Raw genomic sequence first — 26509 nt, forward strand, 5'->3', positions numbered from 1 at the left:
AATGGAGTGCTTACTATTGGTCTTTCATTTCCCATAGATTTTGCTAATGGTCAGCTAAGATCATTAATATAAGAATACTTGTGTAGTAAAACAGTATATTAATATTAATTATTTATATCAATGCAAAAGGAGGTTTTCAAAATTTTTATTATGAGTATAATCTTTTAAAAAGACAAGTAAGAATGAAGAATTGAAATGTTAGCACACTAAGTTGAAGGTTAGAAGCTAAAAATAGTAAAGTCTAAATTTTAGTTTGAATATAAGAAACATTAGTAGTATACTTGAATCAATTTTCAGAAATTTGGTTTATGCTAAATGATGAGTATATCATGACTAAGTTACTTCTTATATAGTATTATCTTAAAGAAGTGTTCTGATTTTATTCAGAGTGTACAATTCTTTACAAACTACTTTTGGTGACTATTTGAAATGTAAATTTTAATAATTGAAGTGCACATCCTGAAATGCAGAGGGAAAGTACATGAGTAATGTGCACGGTAAATTAAATATTTATTCCAGTGAAATTATTCAGAAAGGGCTGCTTAGATTTTAATACTGTGAAAAATGTTAAAAGCAAGATTTTATTTTGACATAAACAATTTTAATGAGGAAACATACTTGTTTTCTCACGGGGGAAAATATTAAAATTGCTTTAATATTTGCATTAATCATTTTCTTTTACTTAAAGCATCTTGTGTCAATTTTAGTGGCAACAGCAATCTTCTCTCTAGATTAATCTACTTTGTCTACTTCAAATAGCATTGAAATAATTTTGAGGAAGTGTATATTTTCATTAATAAAATGTATTAATAATTTTTTTTTTTTTTTACAAATTCTACATAAAAGAACTAGCCTCAGTTAATGTCTCTTTGAGAGGGGCTGAAACTATAAAGTACAGTGAAGAGTAATTTAGTGCATTGTTTCACATAAAACTCTTTTTAACTAAGATCTTTTCCTTTTAAATTAAAATTTAAAAACGGGAGCTTGGGGGCACCTGGGTGGCTCAGTGGGTTAAAGCCTCTGCCTTCGGCTCAGGTCATGATCTCAGGGTTCTGGGATCGAGCCCTACATAGGGCTCTCGCAGAGAGCCTGCTTCTTCCCTTCTCTCTCTGCCTGCCTATCTGCCTACTTGTGATCTCTGTCTGTCAAATAAATAAATAAAATCTTTAAAAAAAAATTAAAAAAAATTAAAAAAAAAAAAACCGGGAGCTTGGGTGGCACAAACAGTTAAGCATCTGCTTTTGGCTCAGGTCATGATCCCAGGGTCCTGAGATCCAGCCCCAAGTCTGGCTCCCTGCTCTGTTGAGAGCCTGCCTCTCCCTCTGCCCCTACCCCAGCTTTTGCTTTCTCTCTCAAATAAATAAATAAATAAAATCGTTTTAAAAATTAAAATAAAAAATTAATAAAATAAATTTTTAAAGCTCTGACACCTTTCTAAATGTCACAAGTAAAGTTATCCCAAATATAAGTTGGCAAACTTTCTCTCCAAAGTGCCAGAGAAAAATATTTAACCTTTATGGGCCATTTGATTTTTGTTGTACCTACTCAACTGTTCTATTATAGTGCAAAAGAAACCACAGACAATACATACATGAATGTGACTGGCTGTGTTCAAATCACTAATGTTGTAGCCATAATGTGCCAATTCCTTTTCTAGAAAGTCAACAGTCTGTATTATATTTGATTGGATGGCAGGAGAATTTTCCAGAACACTTTTAGTACATATTTAAAACATTTCAACTAAAATGAAGTCCACATTTGAAATTAGCTGGTAGAGATCATGTTCTTACTAAAAGAGTATTTTTGTGTTTTAAACAGAACTGAGTAGGTTGTGTTTTAGGTCTAAATTTCTCTTTTGTGAAGGAAATCTGTTCTAGTGTTAGAATATGAACAATCATTTTGTCATTAGAGTAGTAATTGAAAGATAAGTGTCTCTAAATTTAATTTCAGGTTACAGTCATATGAGCTTTGAGAATGATTCTAATATACTGAGCCTTGGTTTCCTCATCTGTTAAATAGAGCTCTTTGCTCCGAAAACTGCATTATTAATATAAAATGCTTAAAGTTCCAGACAATGGCAGGTGCTCAATAAACATTAAATATTCATCATCTTTAGTATTTTATAGAAACAGCATTGGACCTGAAGGAAAACTTCTAAACTTTGTTTTTAAGACCTCTGCCACGGTGGCAGAAAACAGAGAACTGCAAGGGTGAAGCAGAAAAGACTCTTGATTTTCTGGCTTTTAATTCTCTGTCACTATTTCCTCAAACTAAATAAGACCCTTTCGTGGTATAGAGTATTTGGAATGGCCTGGGTACTAATCATTGAATAAATATTGGTTTCATTGACTCACTTGGGGAAGAGTATCTGGCAGTTCATAGTAGGATGAAGTCACAGGTTGTTCGAATAATCCAGAAACTCATAGTCTTTGTAGTGAAAATCATGCATAAATATGAACTATCCTTACCTACCTTTTTATAATTCAGTTCGTTTTCAGATCTATCAAAGAGAAACCTTACATTTATTTACTTCATTGAAAAAATGTGAAGCAACATTGATCAGAAACTAACTTCAATGCTAGTCATGATTATATACTGTGAAACAATAAAGGGGCATATCTGTAGAAAACTATTTTTAAAAAAACACATTTAAGAGAATGTAACACTTTTTTTTCCCATTACAAGTTATTGACTTTATTTTGTACTTAGAATCATGAAAATACAGAATACTTTGAAAAGTCGAGATACCTTTGCCACATACTCACAAAAGGCTCCCCAAAATGATAAGGCAGAAGCAGACAACAGAAGCCATTACAATCACAAGCCATAAGACTTTATTATATGAAGTGACTGGATACACTTAATAGAAGCAAATAGCTGTTATTACAGTGACTTATCAAGTTCCAAACTATTTCCATTTAGGTCAGCCTTATCTTTAAATTCTGTTAAATTAGACCTTTGTGTTTAACTGCCTTACAGTTTTCATAGGCTTAATCTTATCTATTCACAGATTCAAACTATTCATGATCCAGGTACATTTTGTGGTCCACAAATAAAAATTAATTTCCATATTTTGAGACAAATATTTCAGAAATTGAGACTCTAAGTCAACTTCCTGGATTTTTCTGGTCCTACAGCAGCCTAATTCTTTTGCCAGTTTTTCTCCCTCCTTTGTCCAAATACATTATTTTTTTTTCCTTTCTCAGTTAGAAAGAAAGAAAATTATTTGATAAGAAAGTCCTTTTAATGAAAAACACATTTTAATAATAATAATAATAATAAATAATAATAATAATAATCTGGAAAGACCTGATTGATGATTTGTATTTCAGGAAATTATCACACACACAAATAAGAGGAAAGTTCTGCAGTATTCATAATGGCTCTTTTCTACTTAAGTAGTTTCTGAACTCTCCATGAATTCAGAATATCACCTAGCCCTCTGTGGTTTGTATTCTTGCCTTTTTACCATAGGGCTTGACCTATCTTTATTTGTCTCATCTTTAATTGCCTCTGTATGCATCTTAACTTTCAATTAAAATGGAAATTTTATTTGTGGCCATGCTTCTGTTTCTTTATTCAAGCTGTTTATTCAACTGGAAGTGTGATCTCTACTTAACCTCACCTGGTGACATATTGAATTCTCAGGCTTCCATCTGTAGAAACTTTCCCAGAGTTAGCCTCCCTCCCATAGATTGTATAACTAACCCTCTCATTATATGTTTCTTGAGAGTTCATCTTTATATATCCCTTGCTGTACTCTATCCATAGAAAGTGCTGCATAAATATTTTGTATTAGGTTATTTTTTTTTCAAAATGCAAAGAAAAAAAAAGGCAGAACTAACATTATATTTACTAGAGCAATATGAACAATAGTGTTTGGAAACTCCATTTGGAATCTTTTTTTTTCTTTTAAAGATTTATAGATTCATTTTGAGAGAGAGAGAGAAGGAAGGGCAAAGAGGGACAGAAGACTCCACACCGAGCACTGAGTCCTACTCAGAATGTGGACTTTTCCACCCTGAGATCACAATCTGAGCTAAAACTAAGAGTAGGATGCTTAACCCACTGTGCCACCCAGGCATCCCCATTTGGAGTGTTTTTGATAGTGCCTTGGTAATGGTTTCTGTGACTTTAGAGTGGCTTGTCAAGGGCTTCATAAGAGTGAAAAACAATGACCATTAGAAACATCGCACCAAGGATCTCTAGTCTTCATGTGGAAAGGCATTGAGAAGTAAATTTGATGATGTAAAGAAAAATACCTTGGTCAGAAATTATCTTCAAAAATGTTTTTGGTGGAACAAATGTTAACTCATCAGATATCCGTTGAATCACTTCAATTCCAGTGGTAAGTAACATCAAGGAAATAATTGACAATGTGGTATCTTGCTACAGGAAATTTTCCAAGCGCAAATGGGCCCTGGTATAGTAGTTTGATAATTTTATATGTATGTTTATTCATTTATTAGGTGCTTATTCAATTATTGGTTATTAATCTAAATTTTACTTGAGCAAGGGATCCTATCCAACTCTCCTTTTGTGTAACCAAAGTACAAGATGCATTTTGTTGTAACATATTGACTGGGGGGGGGCACCTTAAGCATTAGCTTTCAGCTCAGGTCATGATCTGGTGTCCAGGATCTACCCCTCCTCAGGGTCCCTGCTCAGTGGCTAGTCTGCTTCTCCCTCTCTCTGAGCCCCTTCCTCCATTTGTGCTCTCTCTCTCATTTGCGCTCTATCTCTCTCTCTCTCAAATGAATACATAAAATCTTTTAAAACAAAACAAAGCATATTGACTTGGAATACAATTTCACGTTTTACAAGTATGGGTCTTTAGAGGTGAGAGTGCTATCAATCATTCTTTTTGATGCTACATCATTGGCAAACATGCAACCCTCAGTTCAGCAAAATTGTAGCATATTCTAAGACTATAAATTAATGTCAGATATGGGAACACTAAAGGAAAAAACAACCTGGTGAGTGTATAGTTACACACATTTACTGTGTGCCTAAGTTTTTCTATGCAATTCAAGAATAAATAAAATATCATTTTATTTATTGCAATTGTAAACTCAGGAGAATAAAATTGTTCCAGTCACAATTTCCCTTGTCAGAACTTGTAGATCTTGGTCACATATTTAAAGGATTAATCTATGAATTAATGTTTTCCCAGATGATTCTAAATCCTTCTGCTCCATTGATCTTTCCTAACCTTTATATCCACTTCTTTGGTCTGTTAGTGTTGAAACCACTTAAAGCAGCTAAGAAGCACAAATTCCAGTGAGTCCAATAAATTCAGATAAAACTCTGAAAGGAGGATTTTTTAAAAAGTTTTTTCTTAACATGGTAAAACTTCTTGAAAGAAGAGAGGGACAGGAATTAGACTGTATTCCCTTTAAAAATAAGTTCGATTTGATTTCTTATAAAGAGAGTCTATCCGTATCATCACCTTTTTATTCTTATTTTTAGAAATACTATGATTTGTATCCCTCTCTTTCTGACCTACATATTTAAATAAAGCTGTTTAAAATTTCACTTGCTTTGTAAACAAAGTGCTTGTTTTGATGATCTATACAATGAATGTATGTAGTAAAGCATCTTTCATATTTTTATTAATTTTATTTCCACTTGTTAATATTGCCAACATTCAAAGCCAAGTTAATGGAACACCAATGAGAAAATCAAAGCTATTTATATTAAGCATTTTAAAGTATTTTAAAATACAGTCATGCTTAGTTGAAGAATCTCAGAATTAAAATTTCCTGCATGAAAATGAACAGGTTATAGCTTAGAACATGGAAATAGCCATAATACATTTTAGTGATGTGTTTTATTTTCATGGATACTTCATTTTCCATTTATCCATAAAGGAATCTTCACATTATGAATATCCATCAATACTCAGTTATAAAAATGAATGCATGAATAATTTCTAAGTGAATATATACATGGCCAAAGTTTGATTTGGCTCTCCATTCAAAAAAAGTAGTGTCGGTGGATATTGGGGCATTATCACTCAATTCATGCTTACATTTTTTTCAGAAAAGTTTATAATCAAAGTAAAAAAAAATCTGACATAGCTGAGGAATGCACAATGAAATGTATTTAGATTTTTTAAAAACCCTATATATTCTATAAAGATAAGCATAACCATGCCAGAGCCTCATTCATGTATTCACTAATCATGTGGGGGACTACTGCATTAAAAACTAGTATCAAATGCACAGGTGCTAGCTCATAAGCTAGCTCACATACCATAAGATGAGTTTGAACACAAAACTTCTTATCCTCATACTTGCTCTTGGCAATGGAAACAATTTTTAAAGGTTATCTCCGAGATCACTTTGGTGATTTCCCAAAAAATTAGGTGGTGGTGAATGAATGTGGAGTTCTTATAAACAACAGATGGGTTTAACTATTTACAGGAATGTAGTGATTAAAGTCTAAATTTAACTCTCCTCGTAAGGAGAGAAGCATTAAGGAAACTACCAAACAACAGGCTTTACACAACAGTGTGCCTTTCTCTGCTCCTGTCTCTAAGAGTGTAGAAAGCTGCGGCACTTATGTTCCTCAGAGGGACCTCGAACAGAACTCCACTTTTAATGTGATCTTTGAGCCTGCTTTCATTTTTTTTCTAAGAGAACATCATAACAATTTACAACATAGATATAAAATGGACAGTGTAGGAGCTGGCAAAGACAACATGTGACACACACCTAAAACTATATTTCTAGGACGCTTTTAGTCTGGCAATTATTAATAGTACATATTTAAGACCATATCCTCAATATGAATGGTTACTCAATTTGCTAGATAATAATTCTTTTCCCACAATGAGTGAATACAAGCACTGTTCTTCAATTTTTTTTTTTCAATTTAGGGAACATAACACTTTTGTAGAGCAAAAAAAAAAAAAAATCAATTCTTTCTGTATTTAATTTCAGTGTTGGTAGGTCTAAATATTTCAGTGTTAACTTCTTCATATTTCATAAATACTGTGGGTCAGGGAATAAAATGGTTAAATGTAACTTCTTTTTCATCTATATTTAAAATATAAATTACTTTGGTGGTTTTCATCCTAGCTTGTAAATCACCAAAACTGAAGTAACTACAATACTATTTAATATTGTGTCAGGAAATGGATTTGATTAAAATACAGATAAAAATTGGTCTTTTAATAAGGTAATAATTGGTCTTTTATTCTAATTTAATTTGTTCTTGGGAGTAAAACATCTGGATATAAATGCCAGGAAATCTTGGCTTTATGGTTTTAATTAGCTCTATTCTAAACAGGGCATACAAATAAAAACTAAGAAAAAAAATCAAAATAACAACATTTTCTAAGCAAAAAATTACTACATAACATTAGGCACAAGGTTAAGTTCCCATTACAAACAACGATAGATTATATTTAAATAAAATATTACTAAAGTTATTAAAGTATTCCATCTTTAAAATATGAATCACAGAACTTATGAATTCAAAATCCTAATGGGATACAAGTAAAATAAATAAGATTAAAGTAAAAATATATAATAGTATTTTACTATACTTAATTCTGCAACTAATCTCTTTTACATATACTTAAGTAAATTAAAATGAAAGCTGCTACTTTATTTACCTATAAATCAGTAGAATAGTTACAATGCTTTTACATTTTAACCATTGGTTTCTCTGCATTTTAAATTTAAACTTCATATTACTGAAATGCAATAGTTTATATTGGATTTAGTTAAACTTCTTACGATTTTTACCTGGTAAATAGAACTTATAAGTAAAGATAGCCAACCCAATAAACCAGATTGAACAGGGCAAAAGCTGTTGGGAAAAATATTCGAGAATAGGAGTCAATTTTAGCAATGCGTATGTGTATCCTTCCTTCCCTCCATGACCCCGTTCTGCAGTCTTCAAAGCAACAGAAGAAGCTGGCACAATCTTTGCCCTCCAAACACTGATACCCATAATCCTCTTCTCCATGGGGCAGAGAAATGTTATTCATTGGAATCAGAGTGGATCCAGGATGGAGTCCAGGGGACATCTGAGTAAAATAATAAATGAGTTTTGAGGAAAAAAATATAATAAAGATCAATTTGTCTCCTCGAGGCAAACCCTAAAAGACTGATATGCAATAAAAATAATCTTAGTTTACAGAAATCAAAGACGTATTCAATCCTAATGTGTTTTTAGATTATAATTTACTTTTTAAGACATAACTTACAAAGACCACGCAAAAAAAAAACCCCTCATATATGCAATACATTTTATAGCTTTAGAAAATCGACCTACCAAAATATTGTTAATCATGAATCTAATTCTAAAACAAAAATAAAGTCTATATTTCTCTATTTGACACTGAAACATTCACAATGCTATAAGTATCTGTCTGCCATTATTATATTATGTAATTTATTTATTTTAGTGATAATGAGAACAAATAGCAAAGATGACATTTTCATAATGCAGAATAGCTCTAAGGAGCTGTGAATGAATAAAAAACACATGGGTTGGGTTTGTAACAGTGGATAAGGCATCATATTTTGGAGACAGAATATGCAGGAGTTAAAAACTCAGGTTTGAGAACAACTGTGTTCTAATTTGACTTTTTCTACCAATATAACTATACTCACAGCTAGAATTATATTAACACCTAATCTTTGTGATGGCTGTGATGAGTAAATTTCAGGGCTTATTTGAAAGATAACTGCTCCATCTTGCCCAGTTATAATAGTTATTATTATCAGGATTATTTGAGACACGTATCAAATTAACTTTTTATGATACCAGGTTCTGAATAATACTTATATAATAAAAATACGTTAAAAATATTTAGAAATCAAGCAAGTCTAGGATACCATGAAACGCTAAAGAAATCACTTTGGAGTCAGTCAGTCTTGGACAGAAATCCCAGCTCTAGCCAGGAAAGCTATGTTGCTCTGAACAGAAAATGTTAGTGCTCTTCATTTTATCCCTGTGTCTTCTCCTTTACAAAAGTCACAGTAATACATAGATCCATTAGATAATTAAATGAGATGATGTACATAAAGCAGAAAGCAAAACATTTTAAACATAGCAAGTATTCATCATAGGTAATCTTTTTGTCATTTTCATTGTCATTGACAGTGTTGATGCCTGAAGAAGAAATACTACCATTTGGTATAAAATACAATCTTAAACAAGGAACAATAACAATCTGGACCTCATAAAAAATGCTACTGGAGGAAAAAAAAATTAATGAACTCTCGAAAAAATGGCAATTAAAACATTATTGAAGACTGTAGCTTTAGTAACACTTCCTTCAGAATTCCTGCATATTTTAGGGGTTATTTTAGAATGTGAATCTTAAGATATGGTCCATATATACAATGGGGTATTATGCCTCCATCAGAAAGGATGGATACTCAACTTTTTATCAACATGGACAGGACTGGAAGAGATTATGCTGAGTGAAATAAGTCAAGCAGAGAGAGTCAATTACCATATGGTTTCACTTATTTGTGGAGCATAAGGAATAACACCGAAGACATTGGGAAATGGAGAGGAGAAGTGAGATGGGGGAAATCGGAGGGGGAGACAACCCATGAAAGACGGTGGACTCAGAAACAAACTGAGGGTAGGGGTTGTATGAGCCTGGTGGTAGGTATTATGGAGGGCAAGTATTGCATGGATCACTGGGTGTGCTGCATAAACAATGAATTTTGGAACACTGAAAAAATAAAATAAAAAAATACAAAAAAATGTGAATATTACAACTTGTTATAATTGGTGGCTTTTTATCTAATCACTAAATATAATGCTGAGATTATTAAAATTATTTTAACCTGACTTTAAATTCTTCCTAATGAAAATATCTGCAACATTGTTTATCCTGAATTTTAAAATAAAGAAATTTCAAGGCCATGAAAATTAAACATTGTATGGAAAAGTTTTTAAAAATTAAACACAAAAAATAATTTAAAAAAATTTGTGTCTATATTCAAATCCATTTTGTTTCAAATCCAAACCACTAAATATTAAAATTCAGTCAATGTCAAAGAAGCCAATAATCATATTTAGTGATATTTTAAAAGATAAATGCATCACACAAGTCACAATAATAGAAACAAAATGTGCAGCCTGAAGATAAGGAATACATCCTAAACACAAATAAATTCATTACTCTACGTGCCTGGATGTATTATAAAAAGCAGAAGTAATATATAATTAAATGTTAATGACATATGTTTTGAGCTTGACACTTGGGGATACTTGACTAGACTCCGAAATTTTAGTGGAACACTAAAATCATGTACAAAATGAGGCAAATTTGTATTCAGTTCCTTGTCACTTAATACTTAAATAGCATATGTTCAAATGCTAGTCCGAGTGAAAATTGATTGAAATACAAGCTTGTTAGTTGGCAATTTCAAGGTTATACGGCACAAAATGCGTTCCATATATCACTTAGCACTGCCATAAATAAAAAGATGGTGGGTTTGTTGGAAGATATCAGTTGTGCATGAGGAAGGTGATTAAACTAATATTAGAGTGTCTGAAGGTGGAGAAAAACTGGGAGTGGTTCATTTTAAAACTGGACTAATCTCTGGTGATCAAAATCAGGGAGAGCTTCTATTTCAGTGACACTTCCAATTGACACTTTTCCAGTTTCCTGCTTTCCCTTCAAAACACCACAAGTTCATAAAGTGAAAGAAGCTACACTTTAATGAATGGTGGATGTGAATAGAAATATAACTTCATAGGTGTTGAGAAAAATGTCCTGAGCTGACGCAGTAGCAATAAAATAAAATATTTTATTTGATACACAGATAATGACCTGGCGACCACTAATGACAGAGTAATCAGAAGAATATACATATTCCAAACCTTATTTATCTGAAGTGCAACTGTTTCATTTCTCAAGTAAAACTCCTATTGCCCCCCCCAAAATAGCAAGCATTGAAAAAAATAAGAAATAAATCAATTTAAGTAATATAAAAAGAAACTACATAACTGAGTAGGATTTTCTTTTACCTTAAACAATATAGTTTTGAGACTATACCATTTGTTGCTATTTGAAAAAGTCACTAGGAATATAAATGAATTGAACATTTTGAGAAACTGATCCCATTCACATTATTAAAGATATATTTGTCTGGCTATATGTTATATACTACATTATTTATATATTAAAGGTTTATTTATTTATTATTTGAAGGGGCACTAGGGGCAGAGGGACATAGAGAAAAAGAGCGTCTCAAGCAGATTCCCTGCCAGCACAGAGCCCAACATGAGCCTCAGCCTCTAAGACTATGATCTGAGCAGAAATTGGACAGAAACCTACTAAGTCACCCCGCTGCCCCCCACCTCTATTTTTTTAAAGATTTATTTATTTATTATTTGAAAGCGAGAATAAATACATTATTTATATACTAGTAATAGATTTAAATATACAAAATATATTTCAAGCACCAAGATACACTAATGCTGAAGAAATATTAAGTAGCAAAGAAAATATTTATGTTAATTAAGTAGTAAAGAAAATAATTATGTATGCATATTTGTGTATGTTTGTATATTATAATTATTAGTTGTATCATATACTAATATCATCAATGTTATTAAATATTAGTAACATTAATATCAAACATTATTAGGTCATGTTACCAATATTATGAAATGCTGACTAATATTTCTGTTATTAATTTCCCATTTAAAACTTTGTATGGGAGAATGCAAGCCTGAGCACAGGTTTTCTCCACTCCACTTTTATAAAATTCCAAAAACTACAAAATCCACATCAGTGTTAAAAACAGAGAGGAAGTGGACTTTGAGCAGCCAATAGCATGTCAGAATTTGTACTGTCTTTGAAAGACAAAGAACAGGTGAAAATAGGCCAACATTTCAGGAAGCCACATTTCAAAAGAGGCTCAGAAAATGGAAACTTTTTTTATCTTTTTAATCTCCATTTATTTTTAATTTAATTTTTTTCAGTGATCCAAAATCCATTGTTTGTGCACCACCCCCAGTGCTGCATGCAATACATGCCCTTCTTACTACCTGCCACCAGGCTCACCCAACCCCTCAACCCCCTCCCTTTTAAAACCCTCAGTTTGTTTCTCAGAGAAAATGGAAACTTGACTGTGGGAGCTATTGTTCCCACCCAAGACACTTCAGAAACACTGTAATGCAGGATGAATGGGGATGATAAACAGGATGGAAAACATGACGTTAGTTAAACGTCTATCTCCAGAAGAGCTATTGCTGTTTGAACCACTGCTCATCTGTGCATATAAAGAAGCGATGCTGACAGGTCAGAGTCTACTTATGTTGAAAACTCCGTAATTCTAAAAATAAATAAACAGATAAATTCATGCCTCTCCAGGGAGGATTAGGGCTTATGAAGCTGATATTGGAATGTTCTAGTGATATCCTCATCATCACTTAGAATGTATGTGTGTATGTCTGGAAGCAGTAAGATGTCACACATCCCATCCACACGCATGAGAATGAAATGTGACAGTTGCACACTCAACAGTTACAGGCCAAGCTTGCAGGGCCTACTGGTGAAAAATCACAGAGAACTTCCAAGGTAAACTAACAATACAAAAGAAAAACATGAAGACAAAGAGTGAAGTGAAAAAAAAAAATATATATATAATAGGTTTTTTTTTCCCAAATATTTATTTATTTGACAGAGGAGACAAAGAACATGTGCACACAAGCAGGGGAAGCAGCAGGCAGAGGGAGAGGGAGAAGCAGGTTCCTGCTGAGCTGAGAGCCTGACATAGACCTCTATCCCAGGATCCTGGGACCATGACCTGAGCCAAAGACAGACCCTTAACCGACTGAACCACCCAGGCAACCCTAAAAAGTTTCTTTTATAATTTATATTCACTGTAGAAAATATTTTCCTTCTGAAAAAGTATGAAACCAGTCATGTAATTGAACTAATTCCCCTATAGTATCTTTGTTTACTTCTGATTTTTAACTTGTATTGTACTTTATGTATAGTATATTTTTCCATAACTGGATTTAAAGATTGATGAAAGCAAACAAACAAACAAACACATACTATTGTTTTGTGTGTGTGTGTGTGTGTGGTTTTTTTTTTTTTCCTCTCCAAAGTGCCTTGTCCATGGTTAGTGAAATAAATTTCCATCATTGTACACTTTAACTAAATTGAGAGAATACAATAAGTCAGTCTGTCCTCAAATGGATTAAAACAGGACCCTGATATAGGTATGTATAACATGATTTTCTGAGACTCCTAATCATCTACGGGAGGAATATTCTAGTCTCAACATGACTACTTTTTAATTAATAATGAGTAGCTTATCACAATTACATTTCTATGACCTTTATCTGTTTCATAGTCTTGATTTCATCCTTTAACTTTCTTAACTTCTTAGATTTAAAAAAAAAAGGTATTGACATAAACACAATTGAATCATATTCTTAACAAGTATAAATAAAAACACAATAATATGTATTAGATGGGGTGGAAATATGGACCAAATGAAAACATCATTGATATTCACAATACAAAACAAAGAGAAAGATCTGGAAAGAAGGATCAACGGAAGGAAGGTGGGAGGTAAGGGGGGAGATAGAGAGTGAGGCAAAGAGGAAGAAAAGGGTCTAATATATCACATGCACAGTAAGGTAAAGAAGCATTTTTATTAATTTGTGTTTTTAAAAGGATTCATGGAAGCTCAAAACCTAAATTGGGACACAGCCAAATATTATCTCTTTTTAAAATAAATTGGAATCTTCTGGGATCCTCAGTTAAGCAGTCAGACCTCAAGAAGTTGATTTTGGTGTGGCTTAATGAAGACATGTCGATCTTCCAGTGACTCTAGTCAAGGTCTTTTTTTCTGACTTACTGCCATACGCTATCTAGAGAACAAAAGGAGGAAATGCTAGATTTTAAAGTATTCACGATTTTGAGCTTAAGAAAGAAAATGTGGACATGGAAGGAAGAAAGAGAGGAGGAGAAGAGGAAGAAGAAGGGGGAGGGAGGGGGGAAGGGTTAGGGAAGAAACAAGAGGAAGAGGAAGAAAACAGAAAGAAGAAGAAGAAGAACAACAAAGAAACATTTGAAAGGAAGATGAACCACGAGGTACTCTGGACTCTGAGAAGCAGAGGGTTTGAGAGGGGAGGGGGTAGGGGGATGGGTTGGCCCTGTGACGGGTATTAAGGAGGGCAAGTATTGCGTAGAGCAATGGGTGTTAGACACAAACAATGAATCATGGGACACTACATCAAAAACTAGTGATGTACCACTGTCTGGTGACTAACAACAAAACAAAAATAAAAATAAAAGGAACAAAAAGAAAGAAAGGGTGCCAAAACAAGAACCTTCAAGACTTGTGTGTTTGATTGTCCTGGCTAGCAGAAGAAAATGCAGATTCTACCAACCATTAACTAGAGCACTTGAGACAACAAGCAGAGCTGTTTATTCTTCATAAAAGTGCATTCTGATTTACTTGATTAACAAGACCAGATGGTTGAACACTGAACCGAGCAGGGAGTCAGATTTGATTACTGATTTCAGTTTTTCAATCAAAATGTATTTAGTATTTAAAGAACTCATAAATCACATAACTGAACAGAAAGGAAAGACTATAGAACTTTATTTTGGCTCTAAAGAAAATACTTTTTTGTACCCAGGTAGTCGGTTATATGTACCAATTTAACTTTGGATGTTTGAAATTTAGTTTTTCAAAGCTCATATTTATTTTTTATTCCATATTTTTTTTATCTTTACTGTTTGCTTCCTGGGCTTGATGCTAAATTTTAAATACTTAATATAACTTTTTTTTTCTTAAATAACTATTCTAGAACATTGTGTAGGACACGGGTGTCCTTAATAAATATTTGGTGAATGAAAGATTAAAAAACATCATAATTTTAAGGTTTGCACTCCAATGTTTAAGGTTTCTGAGTAAATGTGACAGTCAAACTGATCAGCTATAGTCCCAGAATAGACACTTGGTTGAGTGTCTTTGATAATATAATAATAATATGTACATTATATATTCCTAGAATGAAATCATAGAATCTGTATGAGCTTGTAGATTTCCTGATTTTATTCAAAATTTCTAGAAGTAAAATTTTCAATAGCTATGGAGGAGTAAATCATGAAATGGAGAATTCAGGGAGGGTACTTTGCTTTGATTAAAGGAAAACAGTAGAAAACCTGAATTTTTATTTTTATTTGAATTTATTTTTACTTAAAAACGTAGCAAATGGATATTCAAATTGACATCATTGCCCTCAGATGGTTTGTCCCTTCAGGGGCTACAATATGTCCCACAGATAAACTAAAATAGGATAAACTGAGAGAGAGTCACAGGCTAATTCTGCAATGTAAGCTATCAAATGTGTACTGCCAGCAATGTGCCCTGTCCTCTTGGAATACTCTGGGAAACCAAAAGCTAATGCACATAGGGTTTGGTCCTTGGACTATAACATGGAAAGTAAAATATGATTTAAGAATATGTCAAAGTTTTATAAAGAAATTAATGAAAAATGGGAGGAGGGATGGAAAGCATCACATCCTAGAACTTACTAAATTAGGAGATAATACGGAAAATTCCATGCTTTATTATATACGCTCTATGGTAGGCTTACAAGCTTGCCACCAAGCATAGCTGTTGTATATAGTTCTCATTTATTGAAGAATTTGGGAATAAATCTGCTTTGAAAACATTTGCTGGAATCATCAATAAAGTGCCATTTTGGTCAATATTGAAAAACAGATGTTTGCTTTTCTGAGTCTTTTGAGAACAGGAATATAAAGGAAGGATTACAAACGTCAGGCACCAGAAAAGGCCTTGGTATGAGTCTTGGATTTTTCACTTCCTCAGACTGTCCTTGTGCAAATTACTGAACTTGTACTCATAAGAGCACAAATGAAATCATGCAGGTAAAACACCTGGTATACTCAGGAAGTGTTGGATATTATTTTCAGGTTGTTGTAATTGCCATTAGATACGAATTTATAATCGATCACCCAACACTTAAGTATCTTAGAATTAATAGAACCAACTCTAATATATCAATTTGATGTTATACATGTTGAAGTAGATATAGGATAGGGAAGGGGGAGTAAGGGCACAGAAATACATACAAACCAAAAACACTTTTTAGCTATGGCTTTCAAACGCAGCTGAATACTAATATTAAAGAGGGTTCTTTAACTCTAAAAATGAAGCAATGTTTTGGGCCCCCTGTTGTTAGTACCCAAATCCTAAGAAGCAAAATAGAATCAAAGAGAGATCTTAAATAATTGTTTTAGGTACAAAGAATCTGCCATTGAGGAAAAATCACAGCGTAAGAAACCACTCTTTGAAAGGGGACCCAAGAGTCTTTTCGAAGGGGAAGTATTAATATATATTTTTCCTGGTGGGCAATGACAGAATAGTCATTAAAATCTTATGCTGAGTAAAATAAGTCAAGCAGAGAAAGTCAATTATCATATGGTTCCACTTCTTTGTGGAACATAAGGAATAACAGGGAAGACATTAGGAAAAGGAAGGGAAAAATGAAGGGGAAAAATTGGAGGGGGAGATAAACCATGAGAGACTGTGGACTTCAAAAACAAACTGAGGGTTTCAGAGGGGAAGGTGTTGGGGGGATGGTTTGGCCTGGTGAGGACATGTATTGCAGGGAACACCTGGTGTTCCATGCAAACAATGGGTATTAAAGAGGGCAGGTATTGCATGGAGCATTGGGTGTTATATGCAAACAATGAATCTCAGAACACTACATCAAATCTATAGATGCACTGTATGGTGACTAACATAACATAATAAAAAAGGAAGGAAGGAGAGAAAGAAAGAAACCTCCAGCTTCATCTTAATGCGATTTGGCTTTTGTTAGAGTATCTCAAGAATCCCTATTGGTCTAAGCAAGTAGAACATGAGTACTCAAAACAGTATTTCAAATAGTAAGTTGCTGTTTATAAAAATAGAGATTTTTAACATACCGAGCTTTTATTCTTTTGCTTTTTGTCTCTAGTGGTCTTTACTTTTTTGTTGCTGGTAAAATAATGCAAAGTGCCATATTCCATCAAGGCTGCAAAAACAAAAATGAAACAAACAGAAACAAAGAGATCCATCGCAGTCACATAAGAAACCTTAGGTAAGGACTTCCTGGCGATTGTGCTCAGAGTTGTCATAGTCAGAACTGTAGTAATACCTGTGGAGGGAGGGGGAAGATACAAAATAAAACATAGCAACCCATTTTTATTCTTCCATCTGATTTGGCAATGTTGGGAGTAGAAAGAAACAATGGAAACAAAAGGATATGATTACACGTGATTTACAGAAAAAATGATTGGTAACCATAGCTACCTTACTTTCGATGTGATCTTTGTGTCTGCAATGAGTTTTAATCATCTACATTTGTGGACTACAAGTCGCTGACTCTGCACACTCATTTTTCCATTCTTCATAGCAAGAGACTCTCCAATTTTTAGCTGGCATGAGGATAAATGGAAGAACTTCTTTGCCACCTTTGCTCAGCTATGTGTGGACACAGGCTGAGATCTAGCCAAGGAGAATTAAGTCAAGAGTGTAAACAGTGTCCAACAGATGGCATTAAAAATGCAAAAAGGGCATCAAAAGTTTCAAATTTCCAATTGTAAAGTAGATAAGTCATGGGGAGGTAATGCAAAAAGCATGGCGATGACAGTTAATAAGGTTGTGTTGTATATTTATAAGTTGCTGAGAGTAGATCTCCAAAGTTCTTATCCCAGGAAAATAAATTTTGTGACTATGTATGTTAACTAGACTTTTGGTGCTGGTCATTTTGCAACATATACAAATATTGAAACATTAGGTTATACTCCTAGAACTAATACAATGTCAATTGTATTTCAATAAAAATAAAAGATGGCATTAAAGAGATGGAAAATGCCTGGCTTTCCTTCTTCCTCATAGCTTTCTCCATGGAATGCAATGGCCAGGGCACCGACAGCCATCTTAGAACATTATATAATCATGAGAATTAAAATCATCCACAACACCAGCAGAAAACTGGAGGGAACCTGAGTCCCCCACACTGAAATCGCCTTTTGACTACATACCTCGGGACTTCTCACATGAAAAACAAATACTCTTCTACCTAATAAGTTACAGTGATTTGAGGTTTTCTACCACACATAGTTAAAATTAATCTAAACTACAGTGTTTCCATATGCAGTAACTTGAATTAGCACTATTTTTTTTTTTTTAAATCTCAAAGTTTAAGCAAAAAATACTGGCTAGCTTATGTCAATGGCTAAAAAAAAAAAAAAAAAAGCACAGGGAAAATCTTTATATTTTAAAGAATCTGGCATATAAATTGGGTATCTCCCTGGGCCTCAGCCCTGTGTATGTATCTCTGTATACGTCCTTGTTTCTCTTTCTTATGGTACTTACAACTGCTAATCTTGATACTCCTAAATCACAGCTGTACAGGACACATCTCTCCTTACCTAAACTGCTGTAATTCTCATTCTAGGTCCACCAAATATAGCTCCATGAATGGAATTATGTACTCTTCAAAAAGTATTTAATGTAATGCAAAACTCTTCCTAATTTGGCCAATTATTTATACCGTGGCAACATCAATGATGAAAAAAAAAAAAAGAAAGGGTCTCTTTAATATAGTGAAGGCAATACTACCTTTATCTTCATGTCTCCTTTGAAACATGCCCTAATAATTCCTCTTATGCACTTGTCTTTTTACTTGTATCATCACGTAGGATTGAAAAAAAGTGAAGACAGGGGTATGATGTATTGGGAGTCATGGTGACAAATTTAAGTTCAAATTCTGACTCTTTTTTTTTTTTTTTAAAGATTTTATTTATTTATTTGACAGAGAGAGATTACAAGTAGGCAGAGAGGCAGGCAGAGAGAGAGGTGAGGAAGCAGGCTCCCTGCTGAGCAGAGAGCCCGATGTGGGACTCGATCCCAGGACCCTGAGATCATGACCTGAGCTGAAGGCAGTGGCTTAACCCACTGAGCCACCCAGGCGCCCAAATTCTGACTCTTTTATCTATTAGCTCTGTGACCTTAAGGAAGTTTCTTAACTCCTCTGTTATACCTGTGGACACAGCAATATCTTGCTTAGTTCTTATAAGACATTTATACATAAGATATTCATTTTATTTATTAGATTTTAAGGTAGATACTTAGAATATTAGTTTTATATCTTCCTTTCTAATATTAGCATTGTAAAGCTATAATTTCCCCTCTAAGCAATGTTTTAGTTGCATCTCACAAATATTTACATATTAAATTCTAATTACTTAAAATTTAGGAATATTTTTAATTTCCAGTTTGACCCAAGGGTTATCTAAAGGGTCATTTTAAAATTTCCAACTAGATAAGGTCATTCTTATCTATATTGTTTATATTAATAATTGTTTTTTAATTTTTAGAAAGGGGGCAAGAGAGAAAGAGTGAGAGAGATTGAGGCATTGAGAAAATCCTAAGCAGGCTCCATGCCCCCACCACAAAGCCTGACTTGGGGCATGGGTGCCACAATCCTGAGATTGTGACATAACCCAAAATCAAGAGTCGAATACTCAATGGCTTGAGCAACCCATATGCTCCTATTTATATTAATTCTTAATTTACTTCCATTTTGGTCAGAAAATATACTCTGGAAAATTTTGGTCTTTTAAATTTTATTGAGATCTAGGTTAATGCTCCATATGAACTTGAAAATACGGTATATTCTGTAGTTAGGTGTAGTCTTCTATAAATATCAATCAGGTCAAGTAGTTGATAATTTCATTCAGATTTTCTACATTTTCATTGATTTTCTTCCATGTGCTTTTTCTATCAGTAATGAAAAAGGATGTTAAAATATCCAAATATGATTACAGATTTCTTTTTTCCCTGTTGTCTCTGACAATTTTTGCTTCAATTATTTTTAAACCAAAAATGATAAAGGCTAGGCATATGGTAACTGCTAAATGATCTCCATGAATAAACAAGTCTTTCTTCTTCCTCACCTAATGCTCTTTTTTTTTCTGGCAACTTACTAAATCATAACATTGTCACAGTCAGACAAAAGTAGATTTCCAAATGTATTCCTGGCTTCCATACTTATGTCCCAATTTACTAAAAAAACACGTAAAGATAATGTGTGCTTTGATTTCAGTATCAATGGCTGCATTAAATTTCACTTTATTAAAATACTATTACATTCCTATTCATAAAACAATGAAAACTAGAGCAGAATTTAGCTTTCAGACTTTTTTTTAATTTAGTAATTATTATCACAGTGTTAGCTTAAAAATTGGTGGATTTCCTCTTAAAATATCTTTGAATCCATGATAATAAGAAAATTTTGTGTTATTAAGCAGATTCATGTATATTTCCTGCTCAAAATCCTACATGTCACATTGAAAATAAAATCCAAAGTCCATAAAGTAACCTACTAAACCTACATGATCTAACAGTTAGCCATATCTCCAATTTCATTTTTCTCTTCTTTATAGTCAGTTCTAGCCATAGCTGTCTTTTTTCTGACCTTCAAGCATGATGGCAGGGAAGATCCCATTTTAGGACCCGGTGGTTCTCCCTGTCTGACCTATCTTTCTACCACATATCCACCAAGCTAGCTCCCATGTTATACTGGGTCTCTGCTACCTCCTCAAAGAGGTGTAGCCTGACTCCACAGGATAAAATAGCAAACATCATATTCACATTCACAATCTCCTGCCATTCTCTTGCCATTTATTTTGCTTTCTTTTCATAGCCTTTATTACTCACTGATGTTATATGCTCTTTATACTTGTACATTACCTGCACATCCCACTAAAACATAAATGCCATGAACATGGGGATTTTATAGCTACTGTTCACTGTTAACACTGAAGCACTTAGAACACTGCCTGCTTCATAAAAAAAAATTTGGCAGATGTTTGCTAAAACACAATGTGGAATAAATAATCTCTGGAAATTGTACTTCCATGACATATATATTCATGTTTGTATTTGTGTGCATATACTCGCTTAAAAATTTTTGAGCTCCAGATACATAGGGTGCAAAACTGTAAGAGATATTCTTCAAGTTAGATCCGGCTATGACTTATATAAATAATATGCTAATATTTAAAAATATTAATTCATATAACAATATAATTCTGCAACTGGCTATTCCCTTTGAAGATAAGATAGCATGGTTTCTGGCTTCATACAAATATCATGGTAGAAATAATCTATTCGAATTTTCTTTGGGAAAATATGACAATAATGTTCAAAAACAAAAATATAATATTCAAGTCATACTCATAGTATCATACAAAGAATCTGAAATAATTTATTTACATTGGAACATAAATAATTTGAAATAATAATAGTTTAAATAGGAAACAAAACTCAGGTATTGAGTACATTTTATTCACTAGCTGTAAGTACACTTCTCTTTAGACCCCCCAAGGGACTGCATTTTCAAATATAGAGCTGGGTGCCTCAGGCTTTATCTTGCCACTTCTATATGATTTGCTTTTTACTGTATTTATTAAACGGAGTTATTCACCAGTGTGATTCATGTCTTGCACTTATCTTGGGAATGAAATTGATCAATAAGTTATCTTTGTATATCAATACATAAATGGAAGTTATTTTCTTTTAAACAAACGCACAGTAATTAGACACATTTTCTTATATGGTTTTGATTATTGCAATTGATTGCTAAAGAAAGAAAGAAACCAAAAGTTTATTTTTTCAAGTATGAATTACAAATTGCCCTCTTAATCAGTGTTATTGTGCAGACAACTCTCAAAATATTCATAGACTAATTACACATTTTATAGATTACAGAAGCCCAGAAGTTTCTTGCCCCTTTCAGTGACTTGCCCTTCAGAAAAGTTCACTGTTGATTAGCACCATTGTAAGAGCAGGAGATTTCAAAGCCTTCTAAACACACATTGGTCAATAAATGCTGGCTATCAGTGAGTCAGCTAAAAAATAAAATCAAATATTGATGAACAGTGATTAAAAATATAGACCAAATTGAGAATCAGGGATTATGTATGGGTTTTGTTTATTAATTCCTGCTGAGTGTTTATGTTTCCTTTGAACTCCATTAGCAGGAAAATTTTAAATTCTTTGTGATTCTACTTCCTGCTTGTTTGTCATATAGTCATTTCAACATTTTATAAAGCTCTAGAGTACTTGTAAATTTTTGCTTGATTGTAATGTAGAGAAATATTGTAACATATTCAATGATGAACTTTCTTCACACTAAAATGTTTTAACAGTCCCATGATACTATAGCATAATATTCATATCATACCAAGTGATGTTCTTGCCGGTACTGCATCTTTATTGATCCAAAAAGATACCCAAGAAAGAACAACGGTCAGGATACATGGAATGTAGGTTTGAATAGTGAAATATCCCATTCGTCTGCTCAGGTCAAAAAAAATTGTCATGATAACATAATCCCCTGGAAGAAAGAAGTTTTATTTTTGCTATTAAAATACATAAAAATATAGATTCAAACCTATAGATTTAAATAAAAAATCATTCATTGATTGGCATTTCTTTCTTACCAGAGATTGTGTGAGAAATTTCAGTTGAGTTCCGTAACCCTACAAATGCAAACTGATATAATCTCCAGTATTTAGGATCAGCCACTTCTACAGAAGGTTTTTTCCACTTATACTCAATTTCATTTTTAGGGTACCCATCTAGGTAAAAATTAAAATAAAAATATATAGATTACCAAGATTCAAATCTTTTACTGCTTCAATACCAACATCATTCCAAATTCATTTTTATATTATAGTTATATCAAATATAGAAAACATGGCATAAAACATGGCATAAAATAGTTTGAAAAATCATATAATGATTAAATAATGATAATCCATGTAACTCCACTTAACTAAAAAAAAATAGTATCATGTTAGTGTCTAGGGAAACTCAGTGTTCACTCTGATATAAAATTCCATCTCATAAATAGAGGTAACCACTAACTTGATTTCTGTGAAATCCTTCCCTTGTGTTTCTGTTATTGATTTTCTGATATGCATTTCTGAACCATAGTTTATTTTACATTCTATTTGAATTCTAGATTGTTGCCATACAAGATGTATTAATTTATATTTTACTTATTTTGATATGATATTTGTAATAGTCACCCATGCTGAAGTATATAGCTTTAGTAAATTTTTTCCATTATAAAGATGTTCTCAAATTTATCTATTTTATTGGTGTAGACACCTATAATGTTTCTTATTGGTCAATAATAACATTACTACTAGTAACATTACTATACATACTCACAAAATTCATGCATGCAAATTTCTTTGGAATATATATATATATATATATATATATATATGGCATAGCTGGGGTCATGGGTTACATATAATTTCTATCATCTCATAATAATTTATGAGACAGTTCCAACCTTCTTTTCATAAATAGTATATCAATAAATTTTCTCAGTAGCCAGAGTATGAAAGTATACTTGGGTTCAATTCTTATTTAACTTGATATAGATATTTTTACTGGTCTGTAAGCATATTTTATTTCACATTTCTTCTGATTGTGAATGAAACCTAGTAATTTTTTCATATGTTTATTGGATTCCTAGGTTTCCTCTTTGGAGAACTGCTTGTTGAATCACATATCCCTTTATTGGGTTTTCTCTCTCTCTCTCTCTCTTTTTCAGTCTGAATTAGTTTTATATCCTGAATACAAGATCATTATTATTTGTGTTGAAAATGTTTTTTCATCTTGGAAGTTTCTTAGCATGGAGGTGACTTCTCTCAAAAAAAATAATTTTTTCCTGCCACATTTCAAAAAAATCCACAAGGATTTTTCAGAGTAATCAAGTGAATGAAATTTGGGCTGCAAATTCATGTGAGTGTGGGTTTGTAATTATATCCTCTCAAGGAGTTACTTCACCCTAGTTTGCTGATTGCAGAGTCAACTTTTCTTTTAGACATTAGTGGTTTTGTGTGTGTATGTGTGTGTATACACATCTGTGTATATAGGAGAGGATGCTTCTTCATGTTACCCTAAGCATCCAGCCTTTGTAACCCAGTTGTATGTAAAAAATATGTTCTATTAGAACTCTAATCCACAAGGCTGTCAAAGTCACAGCTCAAATTTACCTTGTTTGGCAAATGTCCTTGGGTCAAAATTGGCTATAACCTTTCTGGCTTCATTTTTATGCTTCAATATCTTCCTGGGGATTTCACTTCTACGTTTTTGAGAAGATTTTTTAATAACATACAGTTTTAAATTGTTTTCAACAAAAGTATTGGTCTATCACATTATAGAAACAGAATTCACTATCAACTTAAAACATTTCCAAAACATTGTACCAGGATCACCTCATCAGCCATTCAATGAAATAGTACATCTCTCCTCTAACTTATTAAAAATCTGTTCCCTCTTTCTTTTTTCACATCTTCTTTTTGTTTCATAGGGCTCTAACCATCCTGCTTTTCCATATTTTGTATTCTTTAGATTATCTTTATCAATGCAGTAGAATATAGTCATACTATATAGGAGTATGGGCACAAATAAAAATAGCTCGTTATTTTTCTATTCTAAATTTCATGATGTTGACTTTTAAAATGGGGTTGTATTGAAATCTTTTGAATATATTTGTTGTGAAGTATTAGGTATAGAAACCTTAATTCTCAGCTGGATCTGTGTTGAATATCTGAAAAGTTAGCTATGATTATTATGTTTATGTTAGTGATAACCAATTACATTCACAGGGGCAGATTATTAATTTCTAGCAATGACAATCAAAGCCAAAGAACTATCACACTAAGAATTTAGTCATGGTGGGCACCTGGGTGGCTCAGTGGGTTAAGCCGCTGCTTTCGGCTCAGGTCATGATCTCGGGGTCCTGGGACCGAGTCCCACATCGGGCTCTCTGCTCAGCAGGGAACCTGCTTCCTCCTCTCTCTCTCTCTCTGTCTGCCTCTCTGCCCACTTGTGATCTCTCTCTGTCAAATAAATAAATAGAATCTTTAAAAAAAAAGGGGGGGGACAAGATTTATGTTATTAAAAAAAAGAATTTAGTCATGGTGTCTAGGAGGCAAGTATAATAATCACTTCATTTTCAAATATTTGCATTTCAACTATTCCTTGAGTGCTTGGGTTAATCAAGTCTTTGTTATGATTTGGGTGTTTTATTCATTGAGAAGTTAATGTTAGAAAATTAAAGCAGTGAGATAGATTATAAATTTAAAAGGACATTTTAATGAGACAAAAATCCTTAAGAAAAGTCAAGACAATCATTAATAGAAACAACAAGAAATAATTGGGAATTTTGTAAATGATTAAGTAGGATAATACTCGAGGATAATATTAATTTGACTCGTGAATACACAAAATATATAGTGAATAAACAGTAGAATGTGATATATGAAAAAGTCAAGTTTCAATAGAATGAAAATAGTAATTTGTGGATATAGGCAGCAACACTTTTTAAACTCATTTTACATGGTTTCAAGACTTGTTCAATTATATATTATCTAGAAAAACATTTTTATAAAAATATATGTAAATGTTACTAAATATGAAATAAAATCGATATTCATACAGAAAGATAATAATTATTTTCTTGGAACAAAATACTTTTTATATTCAAATTATTTAGTTCTAATCATTTCTCTGTGTTTCAATCTTTCTTTTGAATAAAATAAATTATTTCTACCTAGGCTTTTCCAATTCATTAAAGTCTTTGCAAAGGTTTGCTATTCGTGTAGTAAATATTATTCACCAAACCAATCTTTGAAACATATTTTAAAATCCAATGTAATAAAGATAAATCTTGCCTCAGGGAGATGAATAAAATTTGAATCAATATTCTATTCATAGCAGTGTTAAAACATTTGAACACAAACCTATCTTCAGGACTACTTCATTTAATCAAAATAGGAAAAAGATACACGGATAAACCCAAAATTTGTAAGATGATATAATTAAAAATATATGCATTTATTGTCACTTTTTAATTTAAAAGCAAGAAAAATAGGTCATTTGTAATTATTTTATTTGAGAGACGAACATAATCCATACTCCTTAAAAATATGTTATATTTTGTCTCATTTTATTTTACACTTTTTTTTATAAAGAGTTTATTTATTATTTGACAGAGATCACAAGCAGGCAGAGAGGCAGAGAACGAGAGGGGGAAGCAAGCTCCCTGCTGAGCAGAGAGCCTGATGCGGGGTTCGATCTCAGGACCCTGAGATCATGACCTGAGCTGAAGGCAGAGGCTTTAACTCACTGAGCCACCCAGGTGCCCCTATTTTTATGCTTTTAAATAAACAGAATCTAGAGCTAAAATTCTATAAAATTATCACATATTTTGTCACTTACAGCTTGAAAATTCCAGTGGACAGGAATGTTCATCCATGGGAAAGTTATGAAGCTGAAGGTAACATTCTGCATTAATTGTCAATCTATTCAAATGAAAAAAGTAAATATTAAATAATAGGAAATAGTTTAAAGCATTAAAAATCATTTGTCTAATTTTCAAGAATTATTTTGGT

General features: G+C 32.8%; 1 protein-coding gene across 2 annotated transcripts in view; it reads right to left on the reverse strand.

Annotated features, from left to right (window-relative positions):
* Positions 1–7568: 7568 nt before the first annotated feature.
* The window catches only part of GABRG1 (gamma-aminobutyric acid type A receptor subunit gamma1), a 70501-nt gene continuing 51560 nt past the window's right edge, over positions 7569–26509 (reverse strand). The window contains exons 5-9 of one of the 2 annotated variants that reach the window (XM_059383373.1): positions 26337–26419; positions 22535–22672; positions 22276–22428; positions 16967–17055; positions 7569–8038 (exon numbers count right to left, since the gene is read on the reverse strand). In XM_059383373.1, coding sequence (XP_059239356.1) covers positions 7769–8038; positions 16967–17055; positions 22276–22428; positions 22535–22672; positions 26337–26419 — 733 coding nt within the window. In that variant the 3' untranslated portion in view covers positions 7569–7768. Of the gene's footprint in view, positions 8039–16966; positions 17179–22275; positions 22429–22534; positions 22673–26336; positions 26420–26509 lie in introns of both variants that reach the window. The other variant, XM_059383365.1, reaches the window with a different exon arrangement.

This window comes from Mustela nigripes, chromosome 1 (assembly GCF_022355385.1).
Source record: "Mustela nigripes isolate SB6536 chromosome 1, MUSNIG.SB6536, whole genome shotgun sequence".
NCBI lineage: Eukaryota > Metazoa > Chordata > Mammalia > Carnivora > Mustelidae > Mustela > Mustela nigripes.